Source organism: Vigna angularis, chromosome 9 (assembly GCF_016808095.1).
Source record: "Vigna angularis cultivar LongXiaoDou No.4 chromosome 9, ASM1680809v1, whole genome shotgun sequence".
Classification (NCBI taxonomy): Eukaryota; Viridiplantae; Streptophyta; class Magnoliopsida; order Fabales; family Fabaceae; genus Vigna; species Vigna angularis.
This window is the reverse complement of record NC_068978.1, coordinates 15,555,679-15,573,902: the sequence shown is the minus strand read 5'-3', so window position 1 is coordinate 15,573,902 and position 18,224 is coordinate 15,555,679. Positions and strand designations below refer to the sequence as shown.

General features: G+C 36.4%; 1 protein-coding gene across 1 annotated transcript; it reads left to right on the top strand.

Moving 5' to 3' along the window:
* The first annotated feature begins 3,193 nt into the window (after positions 1-3,193).
* On the top strand, positions 3,194-4,512 carry LOC108346492 (uncharacterized). The gene is made up of 5 exons (XM_017585571.1): positions 3,194-3,290; positions 3,396-3,544; positions 3,697-3,920; positions 4,008-4,253; positions 4,362-4,512. The coding sequence occupies exons 1-5, from the start codon at positions 3,194-3,196 to the stop codon at positions 4,510-4,512; spliced, it is 867 nt and encodes a 288-aa protein (XP_017441060.1).
* Positions 4,513-18,224: the final 13,712 nt, after the last annotated feature.

The window sequence follows — 18,224 nt, the reverse complement described above, 5'->3', positions numbered from 1 at the left end:
ACTAGGTTTTGACATTTTCAAAGTGCAAAAATTATGTTTAATTAAACTTTTGATTAGTGTTGTCAAAATGGTTGAAATCTGTGACCAAACCCGGCCCACCACAGGTTCATACCAAGTTGGGTTGAAAAATATATGATATTTTGATGTGAGCCAATTTTGACCCGGTTCACAAAGAATCCGGTTTACCCGGATTGAACCCGTGGTGAGCCGAGTTGACACACCCGAATTGAATCTGTGGTGAGCGGGTTAAACCCGTGGTGAGTCGGGTTGACTCATCAATCCACCTATTTTTTTAAAAGTTTTTTTAATGAAATGAAATAAATTAATTATTCAATGAAACCGAAAACATTGCAACTTAAACCTTGATTCTGTATATAAAAAACCCTTTTTTATATCAATTAGTCCAATTATTATTTTTTCAATTTGATCGATTAAAGTAAATTGTTATAAGAATCTTGGAAGAAGATGGTGAAAAAAAGTTAAGTGAGTCAATGAATCAACCTGTTTAACCTACCAACCCGTGGTGGGTCGGACCAGGTTCAATTTGTTTTGGCTCGCTAATAAATGAGTCGGGTTGGGTTGGCTCACGAAGTAGCCAACCCGTGGTGGGTCAAGTCGGATCCGGCCGAATAACCGGTTTTAACAGCACTACTTTTTATCTTTTAATTTAGGCTTAAATGCTTACTTCGTCCCCATGTTAAGAAGTGAATTTCTATTTAGTACCCAATTTTAAAAATGAAGACATTGGGTCCCTATGTTATGAAAAAATATAAAGAGTGTATGGAGTAGAAAAATCACACAAATGATTTTTATCCTGGTTTGAATCAAAAGATTATACGTCTAGTCGTTAATAACTATGAATAATGATTAACTTTTTCACTAAAACAATTTAACAGTTACAAGGAAAGTGAATAGAAAATAACAATAACAAAACACCTTCCTTCGACAAACGAACCGAAAGAGTGCAACAAAAACCTTCCTTCGACAAACGAACCAGAAGAGCTTCCTTCGACAAACGAACCGGAAGCAACAACTCTACCAACTTGAAGAGAACCGCTCCGACCTTTGACACACAAAGCACGAGCTTCTCCTATTCACAAGACTTGACAAGAGCAGGAACTAGCACTTGAGAACTTCCTCAGATTTCACTGTATTCTCAAATTCGCAAAGTTGTCTTCTACAGTGTTTGGCAAAGAGATATATAGCCTACTGGTCTGAAACTGAAAAGACGCATTATAACTGCCAATGATAATCGATTATTGTAAGTGATAATCGATTATCTGCAAGACTTGGAACAATTAGGATATTTAACTCTTCGACCGTTCGACACCAGTTCATCTCCCTCTGTCACTCGGTTTAATTCGACACATCCTCATGTCGTTCGGTTCAACCCCTTATCACCCTCTACCGTTCGACACGGTTCCTCACAACTTTCCAGCCATCGGTTTGAGCCCTCATGGCCTTCTGCCGTTCGGTCTATTTTCAACTTGTGTTCGAGCTTCAAATGCGTCCGGCTCAAGTCATTATCACCTTTTTCCGTTCGTCTAGGTTCCTTATAGCTTTTCAGCGTTCGTGTTGATTCTTCACTGCCTTTCATTGCTCGGTCTTGGCCATAACTTTACCGCTCGGTCCTATATTGGTCAATAGCGCTCGTGTCCTGACTGCTTGGGAACGCTCGTGTCCTTACCGCTCGGTCTTGTTAGTTGCGTTCGGCCATGACCAATGTTATGCCTTTAGCTGTGTTTGGCCTTCATCTGATTTTAACCGTTCAGTCTTCATCTGCGTTCGGCCGTTGACTGATAGCGACCATTCGGTCTTCGTCTACTTATCTGCCGTTCGGTCTAAGTCTCTCTCTTGTTTTTTTTTCTTTGTTGATCATTATGCAGATATGCTTTTAAACTTCATGCAGCAAGAGTCTTCATATTTTTCACTTTGTAGCATTATCAAAATTATTAACTTCAAAACACCAATGCTCCTCATTGGTAACAAGACTTTGTTGAACATTTTTGTAAATTGTTTAGGATGTCAGTGTGTAAGCCATTGGTCTGTAACAAATTATAATTGGTTGTGTATGGGTGATTGTCAGTTTTGTGTTTTTGGTTTTTCTTTCCCATACCTTTTAGCAGTTACTTTTAGCGTTTACATATTGGTCCCGTTCCCATAAAGTTTATTTTGTAGGCTTGCGTTTGGGATGTCTAACGAGAGGTTTAATGTTGTGGTCCACCATAGTGGGACCTTGGTAAAAGAGATTCCTTTTGAATATGTTGGTGGGGAAGTGACTTATTGGAGTGTGAATCCTGACAAATGGAGTTATTTTGAAGTGGTAGATGCCATTAAGGAATTGGGGTATATTAAAGTCACTAGGTTATTTTTTTGCATTGAAAATATTCTGCATAAGTTATATGATGACAAAGATGCAATGAACATGCTAAATGTTGCCAAGTATTTTGGAAAAGTTCACTTGTTTGTGGTCCACGGTGTGGATGATGAGCTAGAGGTTGATGAAAATGAATTAAATGAAGAAGTTCTTTTTCTCTGTCATGCAAGTTTAGAGAATGGAGAAGGTAGCCATGTAGGTGGGGATGAGGATGAAGTGGAGATGCAGAGTTTGGATCAAGTGGAGTTGCAGGGTTTGGATGATGAAGTGGAGGTGCAAGCTTTTGATGAACTGGATGTGTAGGATATGGATGACGTGCAGTTGCAAGGGGAGGAGGAAGTAAAGGTGGAGGACATGGATGAACACCACGTGCAGGGGGAGGAAGAAATAGGCATTGAAGATTTTACTTCAAGTGAGGATGATGATGTAGGGGAGGTGCATGGTGAAGTTCGTGAAGGAATAGTTGATGAAGGAAAAATGGATGAAGGACAAGTGGATGAAGAACAAGTGGATGAAGGACTATTGGATGTTGATTTACATATTGATGAACTACTAGATAACAATATAAAAGGGTCTGTGTCAGTAGAAGTTAATGTAAATGAAGAAAATTGTGATTTAGAAACAAATGATAGTGCACATAGCCATAGAAAACCAAATGACAAAGGGTTTTCTGATGATGAGTGAGACTCAAAATTTTTGGCAACTCTAGAAGAAAGTGGAAGTGAGGATACAGGTTATGAAAGACAAAGTTATGGTCCATTTGGGACATTTGTTAAGCAAAAATGTATGTTGGTATACAAGTGGAAAGTGGAAACAATGTGTAGGGATAAAAATGAGTTTATGGAGGCTATTAGAAGTTATGCAGGCCATGCGGGGAGGAATTTGAAGTTTTTTAAGAATGATAGTGACAATGGTGAGACAAAATTTCAAAGGTTTTATGTTTTTTTGAAAACTTGCAAGAATAGTTTCGTCTCTTGTAGGCCCTTTATTGGTTTGGATGAATGTTTTTTTTTGAAAGGAAAGTATGAGGGGGAGTTATGGACAAATGTTGCTAGAGATCCTAATGACCACATGTTACCTATGACATATGCAATTGTGGAAGTAGAGAACAAAGAAACTTGGACATGGTTTTTGGAGTTATTGATAGAAGACCTTGGGGGTAGTGAAGTATTCGATTCATGAACTTTTATGTCTGACCAATAAAAGGTATATGTATTTCTTATATGTTTCTGTTTTGGTTCCTAATATTAAATGTATTACTTATATAATTTTTGGTCCCCATATTTGTTAAAATTGTTCAATTTGGTCTCTTTACACAGGATTCAGTGCCAACTATCTCTAAACTTTTACCTAGGGCAGAGCATAAATTTTGCATGAGACACTTATATGCAAATTTCAGGAAAAGGTTTTCTGGGCAGACCTTGAAGAATCTGATGTGGAAGACTGCTACAAGTACATACCCCCAAGCTTGGGAAAGAGAAATGTTAAGTATAAAGGAAGTCAATGTAGATGCTTATAAATACCTAATTGCTATTCCCCCGAGGTATTCTTTGTTCCTTAACAAGACATTGATGACTTGTATAATGGATATAAACATATTTTTTATTCCTTGTAACTGGTATTGGTTTAGATATAGATTTACAGGTTGGGCAGTATGTGATATACTTAACAATAACATGAGTGAAGCTTTTAATAGTGTTATTGTTGATGCTAGAGGAAAGCCCATTATAATCATGCTCGAAGAAATTAGATTTTACCTCTTGAAAAGATGGGCAACCAACATAATCAAGATGTGTATTATGGACTTTGATATCTGCCCTAAGATTATAAAGAAACTTACAAAAGAATCAAATTTATCCAAAAATTGGATCCCTAAGTAAGCATTTCCTTTCCCACTATTACTTGATGATAGTTGGTCTGTGATAAAAATTTTGTTATTCATCACTTCATTTTTAACTTTTATTCATCTATTACTTGATGAAAGTTGGTTTGGAGAAAAAATGTTTAAAGTTAGGCATTTTGCAGTGACTACAAACAAGTTTGCAATCAACCTGAATAGGCAAGCTGTACCTACAGGAAATGGCTCATTAGTGGCATCCCTTACTGCCATGCAATTGCAGCCACAAAGTTCTTAAATTTAGATCCAGAACAATATGTACCCATTTGGTTCAGACGGTCCACGTATGATGAAACATATGCCTCCATCATATTTCCAATCAATGACCACCTTTTATGGGAAAGAATATCCTTCTAAGACGTCCTCCTACCATTTAAGAGAAAATTACTTAACAGACCAAAGAAAAAAAGAATGTTGGAGTAATGGGAGCTAAGGAGGGATGAATGCTAGATGACCAAAGGGGACCACAACAAAAAATGTAGCATTTGTTGTATTGTTGGGCATAACAAAAATCATTGCCCCTTACGTCCTCAAGATGAAGCAAACCTACCACAGCCATCTAAAGCACCACCCCAACCTCCAACTAAGGAAATGACATAACCATCTAAAGCATCACCCCAACCAACACAAGAATCCAGACAAGAACCAACTCAGCCAATCAGAAGGGACAAGTTACCAATTAAGAGACCATGTGCTTTATAATGTTACAAATTTGGTGTAGTTTTGTATTGTACAAACCAACACTTGTGTGGTAAACATTTGGAAATGACTTCCATTAGGCACTGGATCTATTTTGATGTACTTTAGTAATTAAGAGACTATGTGCTTTATAATGTTTTGATGTTTCAATTTAAATACTTAGATGTACCCATGAATTAAGTTTTGTTTGTGCAAAGATAATTTTTTTATGATTTCTACAATTGCAAAGATATTGTTATTTTGATTTTAATTTTTAGCACTTTCATTTTATGCACACATCAGTCATCATCATAGGGACCACATTCGCACATAATTAACTGAAATGGGGACTACATTGAACAATTACACACTAATACAAATTTCATTCCTTCATTCATTACAAAAGACAGTAACCCAACCTTAACATTACAAAACCTCAACTTCATTGCCCTAAAAACACTAAAGTAAACCACATTAGGGCCACCTAAAACACATTAACACTTCAACGAAAATACACACAACACATCAACCTAAAAACACACATGTAACATCCCGATATTTTTTGAATGTCACTATGCAATTTTTTCAAAACCTTTCTATAAAACATTTATGAAAGATAATAAACTTTATTCGATTAAAATTGCGGAAGCTAAACATAATCATAAATGTTGTCTGGAATTCTCAAAATATCACTTTTACATAAAAATACCAAATAGGAAAACTTTTAAATAATAGAAAATAAATAATAAATCTCCCAAAATAACATCCCAACTCTCGTCAGTTACTAAGATCTGATCTTATCTGCAAATCATCTACCCCCGTACAAGTACGATCATCGTAGGTGGAAACCACAACCACAACATTTCAGGGTGAACAACCAGAATTATCATATCACACAATATACAATAATCATAATAACCACAATAAAAACCAAATCATAAACATATATGTTAACACTAAGCAAGTTTACCGAATCGTATCAAGTAATAATAAAATGGTAAGACCAAGTATCGTTTCCCAAAAGAACTCACGGCCTAAACAGTTATGTGATTTGTTGATTAAATTATACTTGTAAACGAAAACATCGTTGTTGAATTACGAAAAATAACCATGAATTCAAAGTTTTGATCAATGGAATAGAAAGATGCAAAAACGGTTGATGTAGAATATGAATGATTATGCTGTTGGGGTTTCCTATTCATCCTATCCACTCTCATGTATTCAAGAATTCATCTTTCTTCATTAATGTTAATGCCAGTTTCTAATTTACCTTAAACTCGATGTCTCGGTGAAGAAAGCCTACTCCTAATCACTAGTTTACATTGTCTTGTCTCCTTAGCAATTATTCAAGCATTACATTCGCACAGAAGCTTAACGACAACCAATCCTCCTATCCCTATGTCTAGGCAATTTTGCTCTTAGGAGAATTTCTTCAGTTCTAGATTTACTTATATTTGTCCATACAAATAACATCAATGATCATGCAATTGAATAAGTTAAAGAAAGCATGCATAGAGTATAGAAGAAAAACCCTAACAATTAATGAAAGAAAGCATATAAAATATAGAATCAATTCAATACATGAGAGTTTCAAGGATTACATCGGTTCCCCAACAACAATGACGGTTTAGTTCACCATAGACATGGTGAAACTAGATGAAAAACAATGAAAGAATGAAAGATAGAACCCTAGAAGTTGAAGAATAGAGCTTGAGCATCCAAAATCCTCCTCCAAGGGGTGAAGTAAGTGTGATTTCGCCTCTTTCTGTCCAAAGATACAAACCCTAATTCGACTAAAACCTTATATAGTTTCCTAAGGATTACAAAAAATAGGCCTAAGCCCAAATCAATGGCGCTCAGCGGCACTTTTACCGCTCAACGGTAAGTGCGGGTCTTCAGAATTGATGCTCAACTACAGTTTGGCCCTTAGCGGTGACTGCGAAACTCCAGAGTGCCGCTTAGCGATAATATTGGCGCTCAACGGTGACTGCGACTCTTCTTTTATGCACTTTCACTTCCTTTCTTGAGTCCAGCTCCTTACTACTTCAACTTCTTTCATCTAATTCATCTCAATTCCTGCAAAACAAGGAAAACCAAGCATAAAACCCATCAAACTCTCTTATTTCCAAAACATAAGAAAAAGCATGATTCCAAGCTAGTTTCTAAGTCATAAAGGTTGTTTTTGATGTCAAATTTAAGCATAAAAATAACAGTTTTTCAATTGTTATCACAACCCCAAACTTAGAACTTTGCTTGTCCTCAAGCAAACAAGATGTAACTCAATCTTCCACCAATCCATACAATGATTCACCACATTCAAAACTCTTTCTTTCAAGACAAGTAATTACTTAAATCAGCTCATCACAAAGAATTTAGTCAAGATGCACACATGCTTTGGTGTTCACATAATCACATAATATCTGAGAAGTCCCCTGCTAACAGTAATATCTGAGACATGTGAGCATGGCTGAATGTTGGCATGAGAAAATGCCATCCAATACTTTGCTAGAGGAGTCAGATCAACTCTCCTGATGTTCACAACTGCACCATTCCTGTTTCTCTAAAACTGCCCTCTAGGCACACATAGCACACTGTCCACATCACCAAAGTGTGCTCCTTCTTCCATATTTAGAGCAAACTGACACTGCTCACCAGCCCATTATGTATTTAAAATCCTGTTAATGGAATCAGGGTCGTACCGAATGACGCGTCCTCTAACATAGCTCAAGTAATCCTTAGCAGGATGATCACCCAACCTCCTTGCGTTGGTGTAGAATTCTTTCACCACTGCTATGTTAGCTGGTGAAGGATAAGTGGCTAGCCTCCCCCAGTTCCTGTTCTCCAATTGCTCTCCAAACTGTGGAGCAAAGTCAGGTATCAGTCCAGCCTTCCTTTCCATTAATAGCCTCCTATCTTGGACAACATTGAAGTAGTGCTCATGCTTGTGGGAAAGGAACTTGCTGGCATAGGAGCGTTTTGGTTCCTTATCCTTCCTCTTGGATCCTATAGTCTTGATTCTCTTGCCCGATTAGGAGGCCATCCCTCCTTCAAACACAATTCACAAAACTACAAGAAACATCATTAAGCATTAGTAAACCACAAACAACTCCCTAAAACAATTCCTATCACAGCTGAGGGTAATCAAAACCCCTCAGCGCAACCTGTGCATCAAAACCAACAAGCAAAAGAAGCAAAAAAAAAAACAGTCTTCCAGAATCGCGCTCAGGGGAAATTTTCGCTGAGCGGCGATTCTGCAGATTTTGCAAAATGCCCTAAAAATGTTATAATCTCCACCCAAATGTAATCTTCCTAGTTCCAGACCCATATCAAGTAGATGTTATAGCATATACTCAGTCACCTAGCATCCATCCGTAGATGTTATACCATAAAGTCTCAAAACAACATAAATCAATGTCCCAAAGTTTAGAAAATTACATAACCAAAATAACAAAATCAAAGAAATTAATGTTCTCAAATCACTGGGATGCCTCCTAATAAGCGCTCTTTTAACGTCATTAGCTTGACCCAATAAAGCTCAAGTTCCATCTTAAATGTTGGTGTTCATCTTTCTTTCATCACACCAACTCATCAATTACTTCCGGTCCACCTTTTTGACTCTTTTTGAATATGGAGCCTCAATCTCAATCACTCCATTCTCTTTAAAATCTTTCCAACCCACAACTTGTTCTTAAATCTTACAAGTGCGCCAATTTTGAATTGTGCCTCCATCAAGTCATCATGAACCTTTCTTCCTTTGCCATCTTTTTCTTCTACCCTAACCTGTGACAAGAAACAATTTTTACCTTTGATGATCGGCTTTGCAGCTTTAGAACTAGTCAAGTGTGCATCTTTACATGCAGCTTTATGACAAGCCTCCTTCTCTTGAATCTGCTGCTCCACTTTGAAGACATTAAAGATCACCTTTTCTCCTCGGTCTTGAAGCACTATCATCCCATCATCCACATTGATGATTACCTTTGCGTTTTCATAAACGGTCTTCCAAGAATAATTGGGATCTTCTCATCCTCGTTCATCTCCATCACCACAAAATCTACCAGGAAGTTTAGTTTGTCTATGCAAACCACCACATCTTCCGCCACACCATAAAGTTTCTTGGAAGATCCATCCGCCATTAGGAAAGTCACCTTGGTTGGTTTGACTTCAAGATCACCACTTCTTTTGAGTAGAGATAAATGCATCAAATTAATGCTTGACCCTAAATCAATTAGGGCTTTCCTTATATACTCCTTCCCAATGACGTAAGGAATAAAAAAACTTCCTGGTTCTTTCACTTTTGGGGGAAATGGCTTCTTCTCAATATCACTGCAATCTCCCTTTTCATCTAAATATCTCTTCTTTGTGGAGACTTCCTTCATGTGCTTTGCATGAGCTGGAATTTGTTGCAGTGCTTCATTCAAAGGTATAGTAATCTCCAATTGCCCGAAGATATCTTTAAAGCGCCCATATTGTCTCTCTTTTTCAATCTTTTCACTCCCCTTAGGATAAGGAATAATTTTTTCATTTTTCTCAATTTTTTGCACTCCCCTCTTCTTGTCCTTCTCTTTTCTCTCATCCTCACCTATTATCTCTTCTTCACTCTCCACTTTCTCTTTTCTCTCTTCTTTTTCTTCTTTTGTTTCTAACTCAACTCTCTCTTTTTTCTCATCCACCCTCTCAACATCTGCACTTACTGATAACAGTTGAAAAACTATTATTTTTATACTTAAATTTGATATAAAAAACAACCTTTATGACTTAGAAACTAGCTTGAAATCATGCTTTTGCTTATGTTTTTTAAATAAGAGAGTTGGATGGGTTTTATGCTTGGTTTCCCTTGCTTTTGCAGGTTTTAAGATTAATTGAATGGAAGAAGTGAAGTAGCCATAAGTTGGAGTCAGAAAAGGAAGAAAAAGTGCATAAAAGAAGAGCCGCAAGTACCGCTCAGCGGAAATTACGGCTGAGCGACACTATGAAGACCCGCAGTCACCGCTAAGGGGCAAAACTGTAGCTGAGCATCAAATAGAAGAATCGCGCTTACCGCGAGCGGAAATTACCGCTGAGCGGCATTTTAATGGGCCTTGGGCCATTTTTTTGTAATCTTTAAGAGTCTATATAAGGTTTTAGTGGAGATAGGGTTAGTATCTTTTGGCAGAACGAAGCAAAATCACACTTTCTTCACCCCTTGGAGGAGGATTTTGGATGCTCAAGCTCCACTCTTCAAATTCTAGGGTTCTATCTTTCATTCTTTCATTGTTTTTCATCTAGTTTCACCATGATTATGGTGAACTAAACCTTCATTGTTGTTGATCCTTTGAAACTCTCATGTATTGAATTGGTTCTTTAATTCATATGCTTTCTTTCATTAATTTTTAGGGTTTTTCTTCTATACTCTATGCATGCTTTGTTTAACTCATTCAATTGCATGATCATTGATTTTATTTGTATGAACACATATAGATAGATCTAGACATGAAGAAATTCTCCCAATAGTAATATTGCCTAGACATAGGAATAGGAGGATTGGTTGCCTGTAAGCTTCTGTGCGAATGTAATGCATGAATAATTGCTAGGGAGACAAGACATTATAAACTAGTGATTAGGAGTAGGCTGTCTTCACCAAGACATTGGGTTTAAGGTAAATTAGAAAGTGGCATTAACATTAATGAAGAAGATGAATTCTTGAATACATGAGAGTGGTTAAGATGAATTGAAAACCCCCAACAACATCATCATCATATATTGAAATCAAGTTTTGCTTCTTTTGATCCAATTGATCAATTCATGCATTCATATTTACTTTTCGGCAATTGCATTCAAAGTACAAGAATTTGTTTTACAAGTCTTATTTAATAAACAAATCACATAACTGTTTAGGTCGTAAGTGCTTTGGGAAACAATACTTGGTTTTACCATTTATTATTACTTGAGACGATTTGTTACACTTGCCAAGGGTTAACAAGTTTTGGCGCCGTTGCCAGGGACTCGTGGTTTAACTATTCTATTTGTGTGATTATTGATTAACTTTGACTTTTTATCTTTCTATCTTTTTTTTTTATCTTTATCTTATTATCTTTTTAGTTTATCTTTTGATCTTTTTAGTTTTTATTTTTTTTATCTTCTTATCTTTTGTTCTTAATCTTTATCTTTCTATCTTTTTATGTTTATCTTTTCTATCTTTTGGTGCTAACAATTTTTTTCTAGGGACTTGTTTCCTTGTGTATGCAGGGTACAATTCGGACTAGAAGCAAGAAAACTTCGGAACCTCTTCTTGAAGGATTGGACCAAAGTAGAAGGAGAAGGAGGATTCGAACTTCTAGAGAACTATTTCCTTCTCCAGAAACACTTCTATAACCCTCACCACAAAGGTCAAACAAAAGCACTGAGGATATGGCCAGAGAGAACAATAGTAGACGTACTCTGGTGGATTACACCAATGTTGTCGGCCCTCATCACTTTAATAACATTGCTAGGCCGGGGGGGATAAGCCGTCGTTGAAGCTATCAAATTAATACTACTTTTCAAGGCAACTTCAGTATTGCCAAGTAGAATTCAAGAAAGTAGACAGGGTTGAAGTAACCCTGAGTCGTCTCCCAACGAACACGGAATTGCTTTTGAATATCTGTGACTCTTACGAATGCTATGCAATGCTTATGAATAAAAGTAATGGTTGAAGAGTGTTTAAAGAATAAATAAGAAACTTAAAAACAGTTACGATGAAATAGGCTAATTCCACTGCTTTTCCAAGATAGATTCATCATCGGTTATTCACGGATAATTGTTCAATTGATTATTGTTTAAGTTTCAAATTAATTAAAGTACATTCTTAATCAATTTGAGGGCGATCATGCATTTAACCAAAGTAAATTCTCAATCAAATGCAAAACCTTTCTAGATTATTCACAATAAATTCAACCAAAGTACATTCTTAATCAAATTCTACTGTGTTTAATCATGTCTATTCTTAAATCTCCTAACCAAGTTAAAAGTTAATCAATCAAAGTAAATTCTCAATTAATTATAGTTGAAATTATTACTACCAACCAAAGTACATTCTCAATTGATAGTAAAAACCATTTAATCATATGAAAGTTCCTAAATTAAATCAAAGTAGATTCTCAATTAAACCTAGAAACCCTAGAACTCATATAATCAATATGCATGTAGATTCAAACACATTATGATGCAAAAATCTTTACTTTTAACAAGATAGAGAGATGAAAGACATAGAGAGAGAACAACTTAAATTAATAATCAAAATAAACAATTGCATTAACTTCCAGCAGATTGCGTAGTGCATGACCAGAGCTAACCCAGGAGAATTTTATCAAATTAACCCGGAAGTTGAAAGGAATTTGCGTAAGCTGCGGAGAAGATTGAAATTTGGGTGTTCTACTGAAGGAACACTTCCTACAACTGAAGTCATTCCACCTTCATTATCTCCAATCACAAACATACCATCAAATCCTTTACTTGATCCTAACCCAAACAATATGGCACAAAGAACCATCAGACAATTAGCCACCTCCCACAATACAGCTATCCGAAGTAACATTGAATATCCTAATGAGGAGTGGGAGCTGAGACCTGACCTGTTAAATGCCTTACCAAAGTTCAATGGGTTATCAAGGGAGAATCCACACAAGCACTTGAGACAATTTCACATGTTGTGTGAAAACTTTAGATCTCCCAGGATCACAATAGAGAGCCTCAAAATGAGAGCTTTTCCATTTACTCTTCAAGGAGCAACTCAAGATTGGTGGTATTATCTCTCTGCAAGGATTACAAATTGGGAAACTATTGAAAGACTTTTTCTTGAAAAGTATTTTCCTGCATCCAGATTATCTGCCATCCGTAGAGAAATTCAAGATATAAGACAGAGAGATAGAGAGAATCTTAGTGAATATTGGGAATGATTCAAGAAACTACTGATTTTATTCTAAGCTTTTATGCCCTCAACTCCAAATGGAAGATTTTATTCTAAGCTTTTATGAAGGCTTAAGTCCTACTGATAGGTCATGGGCAGATGCTGCAAGCGGAGGATCTCTCTTAAGATGGTATAGATCTAATAGAACGGAAGGCAGTAGACAATCAACAGTATGGCACAAGAGAAAATTCAGTGACTTTGTTGAAGGGAGTGCATGAAATTGATAATGGTGCAGTTGATGGAAAGAGGATAGATGAAAGATTGAATAAGCTAGAAAGCAAACTCGACGAGATTACAAGTTTGTTTAAAACCTCAACTCCACAAATTGTTAAGAAGTGTGGAATTGGCATTTCAACTAACCATTATACTGATGAATGTCCTAGCTTGGTGGAGACCACTGTGGAAAACCCATCTCAAGCTTTTGCTGCAAACATGATATGAGGAAATAGACCATACCAGAATTATCATGATTCGTCCTTCAATAGATATCAGCAAAACAAGCAACCTTATGTTCCACCTCAACAAAGGCAGCAATCTCAGCCTGAAATGTCAATACAAGATTTCATGAAAACAATACTTGAGTAAAATTCAGAAATCAAGAAATCAATTGTAGAGTTGACTCAGAGGGTGGAAAAATTAGAGGCTAAGGAGTCAAATAAATTACCTGCACAAACAATGATCAACCCGCAAAATGTAAGTGCTATTACTTTGAGAACGGGTAAGCAAGTAGAAGGCCCTAAAGGAGCCCAAGAGGATGAAGATAAGTAGAAAGAAGGAGCACAAATTGATGACAATGGAGGACCAAGTGAACCATCACCTGAGACTACCACTGATAAATCCAGGTTAGTATCCTCTAACTCTTCTTCTAAAAATTCTTCTTCATCTTATTCTCCACCTCCTCCATATCCAAATCGGTTGAAGCCGAGAAACAAAAAAATTGAGGAATTAGATCAAGAGATTTTAAATATTTTCAAGAAGGTGGAGATTAATATTCCTTTGTTAGATGTTGTTAAGCTAATTCCTAAATACGCCAAGTTTTTAAAAGAAATTTGCACAAATAAAAGGCGTTTTAAGGATAATGAGGTTGTGAATTTGGGAAGAAATGTGTCAAGCTTAATTCAGAAACATATTGAAATACCGCGAAAATGCAAGGATCCAGGTATGTTTTCTGTTCCTTGTGTTATTGGAAATTCAAATTTTGACAATGCCATGCTAGATTTAGGGGCTTCCATAAATGTAATGCCTTTATCAGTGTTTACTTCTCTATCTCTTGGACCTCTTAAGACTACTGGTGTGGTCATTCAACTGGCCAACCGTAGCACAGTTAACCCTGCAGGTGTGCTTGAGGACGTCCTTGTCCGAGTAGACAAATTAATTTTTCCTGCAGATTTCTATATCTTGGACATGAAGGATGATGAAGGAATCAATCCAACAACTATTATCTTGGGAAGACCTTTCATGATGACAGCACGAACCAAGATAGATGTGCATGCAGGATCATTGACAATGGATATAGGAGACGAGAAGGTGCGATTCAACGTGTTGGAAGTTGGGAAGCACCAGATTAAAGATCATTCTTTGTTTTGTATTGATTTATCAAGTGATGTTGTAAACAATTTTTCTTTTTCAAATATGTCGTCCCTAATTTTTGGACGAAAAAGGAAACTATAAAGCAGGTGATATTAAGGACGCGGTATTAATAGATGATACCTCTATGGCGTCCGAGTGTGATGTTGAGGTGGCTGAGATTACCTTAGGCAGTAAAATTTTGCCATCTGTGGCGCAACCACCCATTTTGGAGTTGAAACCTTTACCATCCCATTTGAAATATGCTTATCTTGAGAGGGATGGGAAACTCCCTGTTATTATATCTGCATTACTTACTGATGAGTAGGAAAAACAACTATTACAGGTTATCAGAGACCACAAGAAAGCAATAGGCTGGACTTTAGTAGATGTTCTTGGTATTAGCCCTTCTTTTTGCATGCATAGAATACATTTGGAGGAGCATGTTAAACCAGTGAGACAACCTCAAGGAAGATTGAATCCTCAACTGATGGGGGTTGTAAAGAAAAAGGACACCAAGTTGTTACAAACAGGTCTTAGATATTCAAATTCTGACAACACTTGGGTGGACCTTATACATGTGGTTCCCAAGAAATATGGAATCACAATGGTCAAGAACGAGAAGGACAAGTTGACTCCTATTCAAGACAGAAGTGGGTCACATAATGTAGTAATTGACCATCTTAGTAGGATTGAAAAAGGAAAAGTTAACATTCCTATCCAGGATGACTTTTCAAAAGAAGTTCTACTAGCATTCCTTCCACCATGAAGGAGGTAAGTTCCCTCATACTTTTTCTTTGCATTTTATATATAAGGCATACATTGAGGACAATCCATAGTTTAAGTGTGGGGGTGTGGGGAAACAATTAATTTTGTTCCCTATTTTGTTTGTCTATTTTGTTTGTTTTTAATAAATATTTGCATTGGATTTGAGAGTTTGAATCAGTAACTGGAATGATCATGAATTCAAGAGAAAAAAAAAAGAGTCATGTTGATTGCTTTTATGATTTGCTGATTGAGTTGACTTGAGAATTTCCTGATTAAATCTTTTGTGAAAGAAATTTGAACCATGTGAGTTTTGAACTTAATGTTAAGGATGAACCACCATGTGCCATACCTATTTTTCTTGTGTGAATTGCCCATGTTTTGTTGATACTCTAATAGTTAGCTTGATTCTTGTGCAACTAAGGAGAATATGCATGATTTGATATGATTGAGGCATTTCTTGTTTTAGCTACTTGGCCAAATAAACTTGTCCTAACATTAATCCATTGGAACCCTCTTTGAGCCTTAAGCCTATTCTTTTTTTCTTGTTCCCAGTCATTGTCAAATGAAAAAAGAAGAAAAATCATATGTTCCTTACCTTAGGAAAGAAGAAGGAGTAATGGATTATGTTAGAAGTAAAGTGATGAATAAGTGTGTGGGTGAGTATCTCACCCACAAAACAATAAAAAGGGTAAAAAGGAAGATGAAAAATTGAAGTTTAAAAAAAAAGGGAAAGAAGAAGAAAGAAAAGTAAATCTTCCTTAAAAGAGCAAGAAATAGATTTGTTTTTGAAATCAAATATCATTACTCTTTCTATGTCAATTTCAAAAGCTCAGAAATCCCAAGAAAATTTCCTACCTTTGCCTTGGCCTCAATACAACCTTTAAAAAGTCCACATGATAAATAATTGCATGTTTTCTGAAGTGTGTGAATGTTAGAGTCTTGCTAAATATCAAGGGTGTCTACTTACATGGGTATTTTGAGTGTTAACACAAGCCAAAAACACTTGAGAGAGTTGAGGAGAAATAGATACATGTTGACTTAAGTGTTGTCTTTCATATTTGATTTTCTTGTGAATTCAAAAAGGTTAACCATATGTGAAGAATAAAGTGATTCAATTTGCATGTCCATGACAAAGTAATGCCTAAATGATTGATCTATGTCCGGTGTTGTTCATTCTTTTGATCCAAATGCAAATATAGAATAAAATGACTCAGAACAAAGTCTTGCAATTAATCAATTTTGACCAGGAGTGCAAAAGGATAAGTGTGGGGGTGTGATGAGTGCATATTTATGCCTACATTTATGTTTGAAAATTAAAATTTTGATGGGATAATTGTGTTTAAATGGTTGATTTTAAGTGAATTTGTGATGATTGGAATTATTGGGTTTGGGAAATAAAGAGACGTAAAAAGTAAGTTTTAGCGCATAAATTATTCTTGGATGTTCTAATGTTTATTTGTGCAGTTGAGAATATAAGTTTTATTGGTCCAAATGGCAATTCAAGGCCCAAAATCAGGTTTTATTTGGAAAATAATGTACAGATGGACCAAACAGACAACTTTTACCCTTGCACCTCCCAATTTCCTTATATGATGAGTGCATATTTATGCCTACATTTATGTTTGAAAATTAAAATTTTGATGGGATAATTGTGTTTAAATGGTTGATTTTAAGTGAATTTGTGATGATTGGAATTATTGGGTTTGGGAAATAAAGAGACGTAAAAAGTAAGTTTTAGCGCATAAATTATTCTTGGATGTTCTAATGTTTATTTGTGCAGCTGAGAATATAAGTTTTATTGGTCCAAATGGCAATTCAAGGCCCAAAATCAGGTTTTATTTGGAAAATAATGTACAGATGGACCAAACAGACAACTTTTACCTTTGCACCTCCCAATTTCCCTATATACACCCCTCTAAATTTCCCCACATCCCCACACCCAAACACTTCTATAATCCTCACCACAAAGGTCAAACAAAAGCACTGAGGATATGGCCGGAGAGAACAATAATAGACGTACTCTGGTGGATTACACCAATGTTGTTGGCCCTCATCACTTTAATAAAATTGCTAGGCCGGGGGTTAATGCTGCAAACATGGAGGTGAAACCGGCGTTGATACAATTGGTCAAGAGCAACCAATTTAATGGGCTAAAAGTCCATATGAACATCTCACCACATTCAATGAGATTTGCAACACTGTAAAGATCAATGGTGTGCCGGATGAAACAATAAATCTTAGTTTGTTTCCTTTTTCATTGGGAGGCAATGCTAAATTATGGTTGAATTCTTTTCTAGAGGAAAGCTTTACTGAATGGGAAGCCGTGGTTTCAAAGTTCTTAAACAAGTACTTCCCATAATCTAAAATCAACAAAGGGAAGCAAGAGATCTCTTCTTTTAGACAAGGCATGGAGGAGACGCTAGGTCCAGCCTGAGATAGATACAAGAGCTTGTTGAGAAAGACGCTCACTCATGGCTTTGACGAAGCAACACTAGTCATTCTTTTCCTTGGAGGTCTTGGTTCACAAACTTGTTTAACAATCGGCAAGTGTGACCGAATCGTATCAAGTAATAAAACTCGGTAAGACCCAATATCGTTCTCCCAAAGGACTCACGGCCTAGTTAGCTATCTGATTTGTTGATTATTTAAGACTTGTGAACGATTGATTGTAGGTTTTTAATGCAAAAGACAATAATTAAACATGTAGGCATGAGTTTGATCAATGGCAAAAAGAGTAAAACAAACACGTAATGAATTATATGGATGAGTATGTTGTTGGGGTTGTCAATTTCATCTTATTCACTCTCATATACTTTAGGAAATCATCATTCTTTTCATCAATTGCTAATGCACTCTCTAAATCACCTTGCAAGAAGGCCTATCCTTAATTACGAGTTCATACAATTCCGAGCATTCCTAGTAATTAATTCTGAAGTGCAGGAGCTTAAAGGCAACCAATATGCTATTGGGAGAAATTCCCCGGATCTAGATTTCCCCGTACGTTCCCATATCGA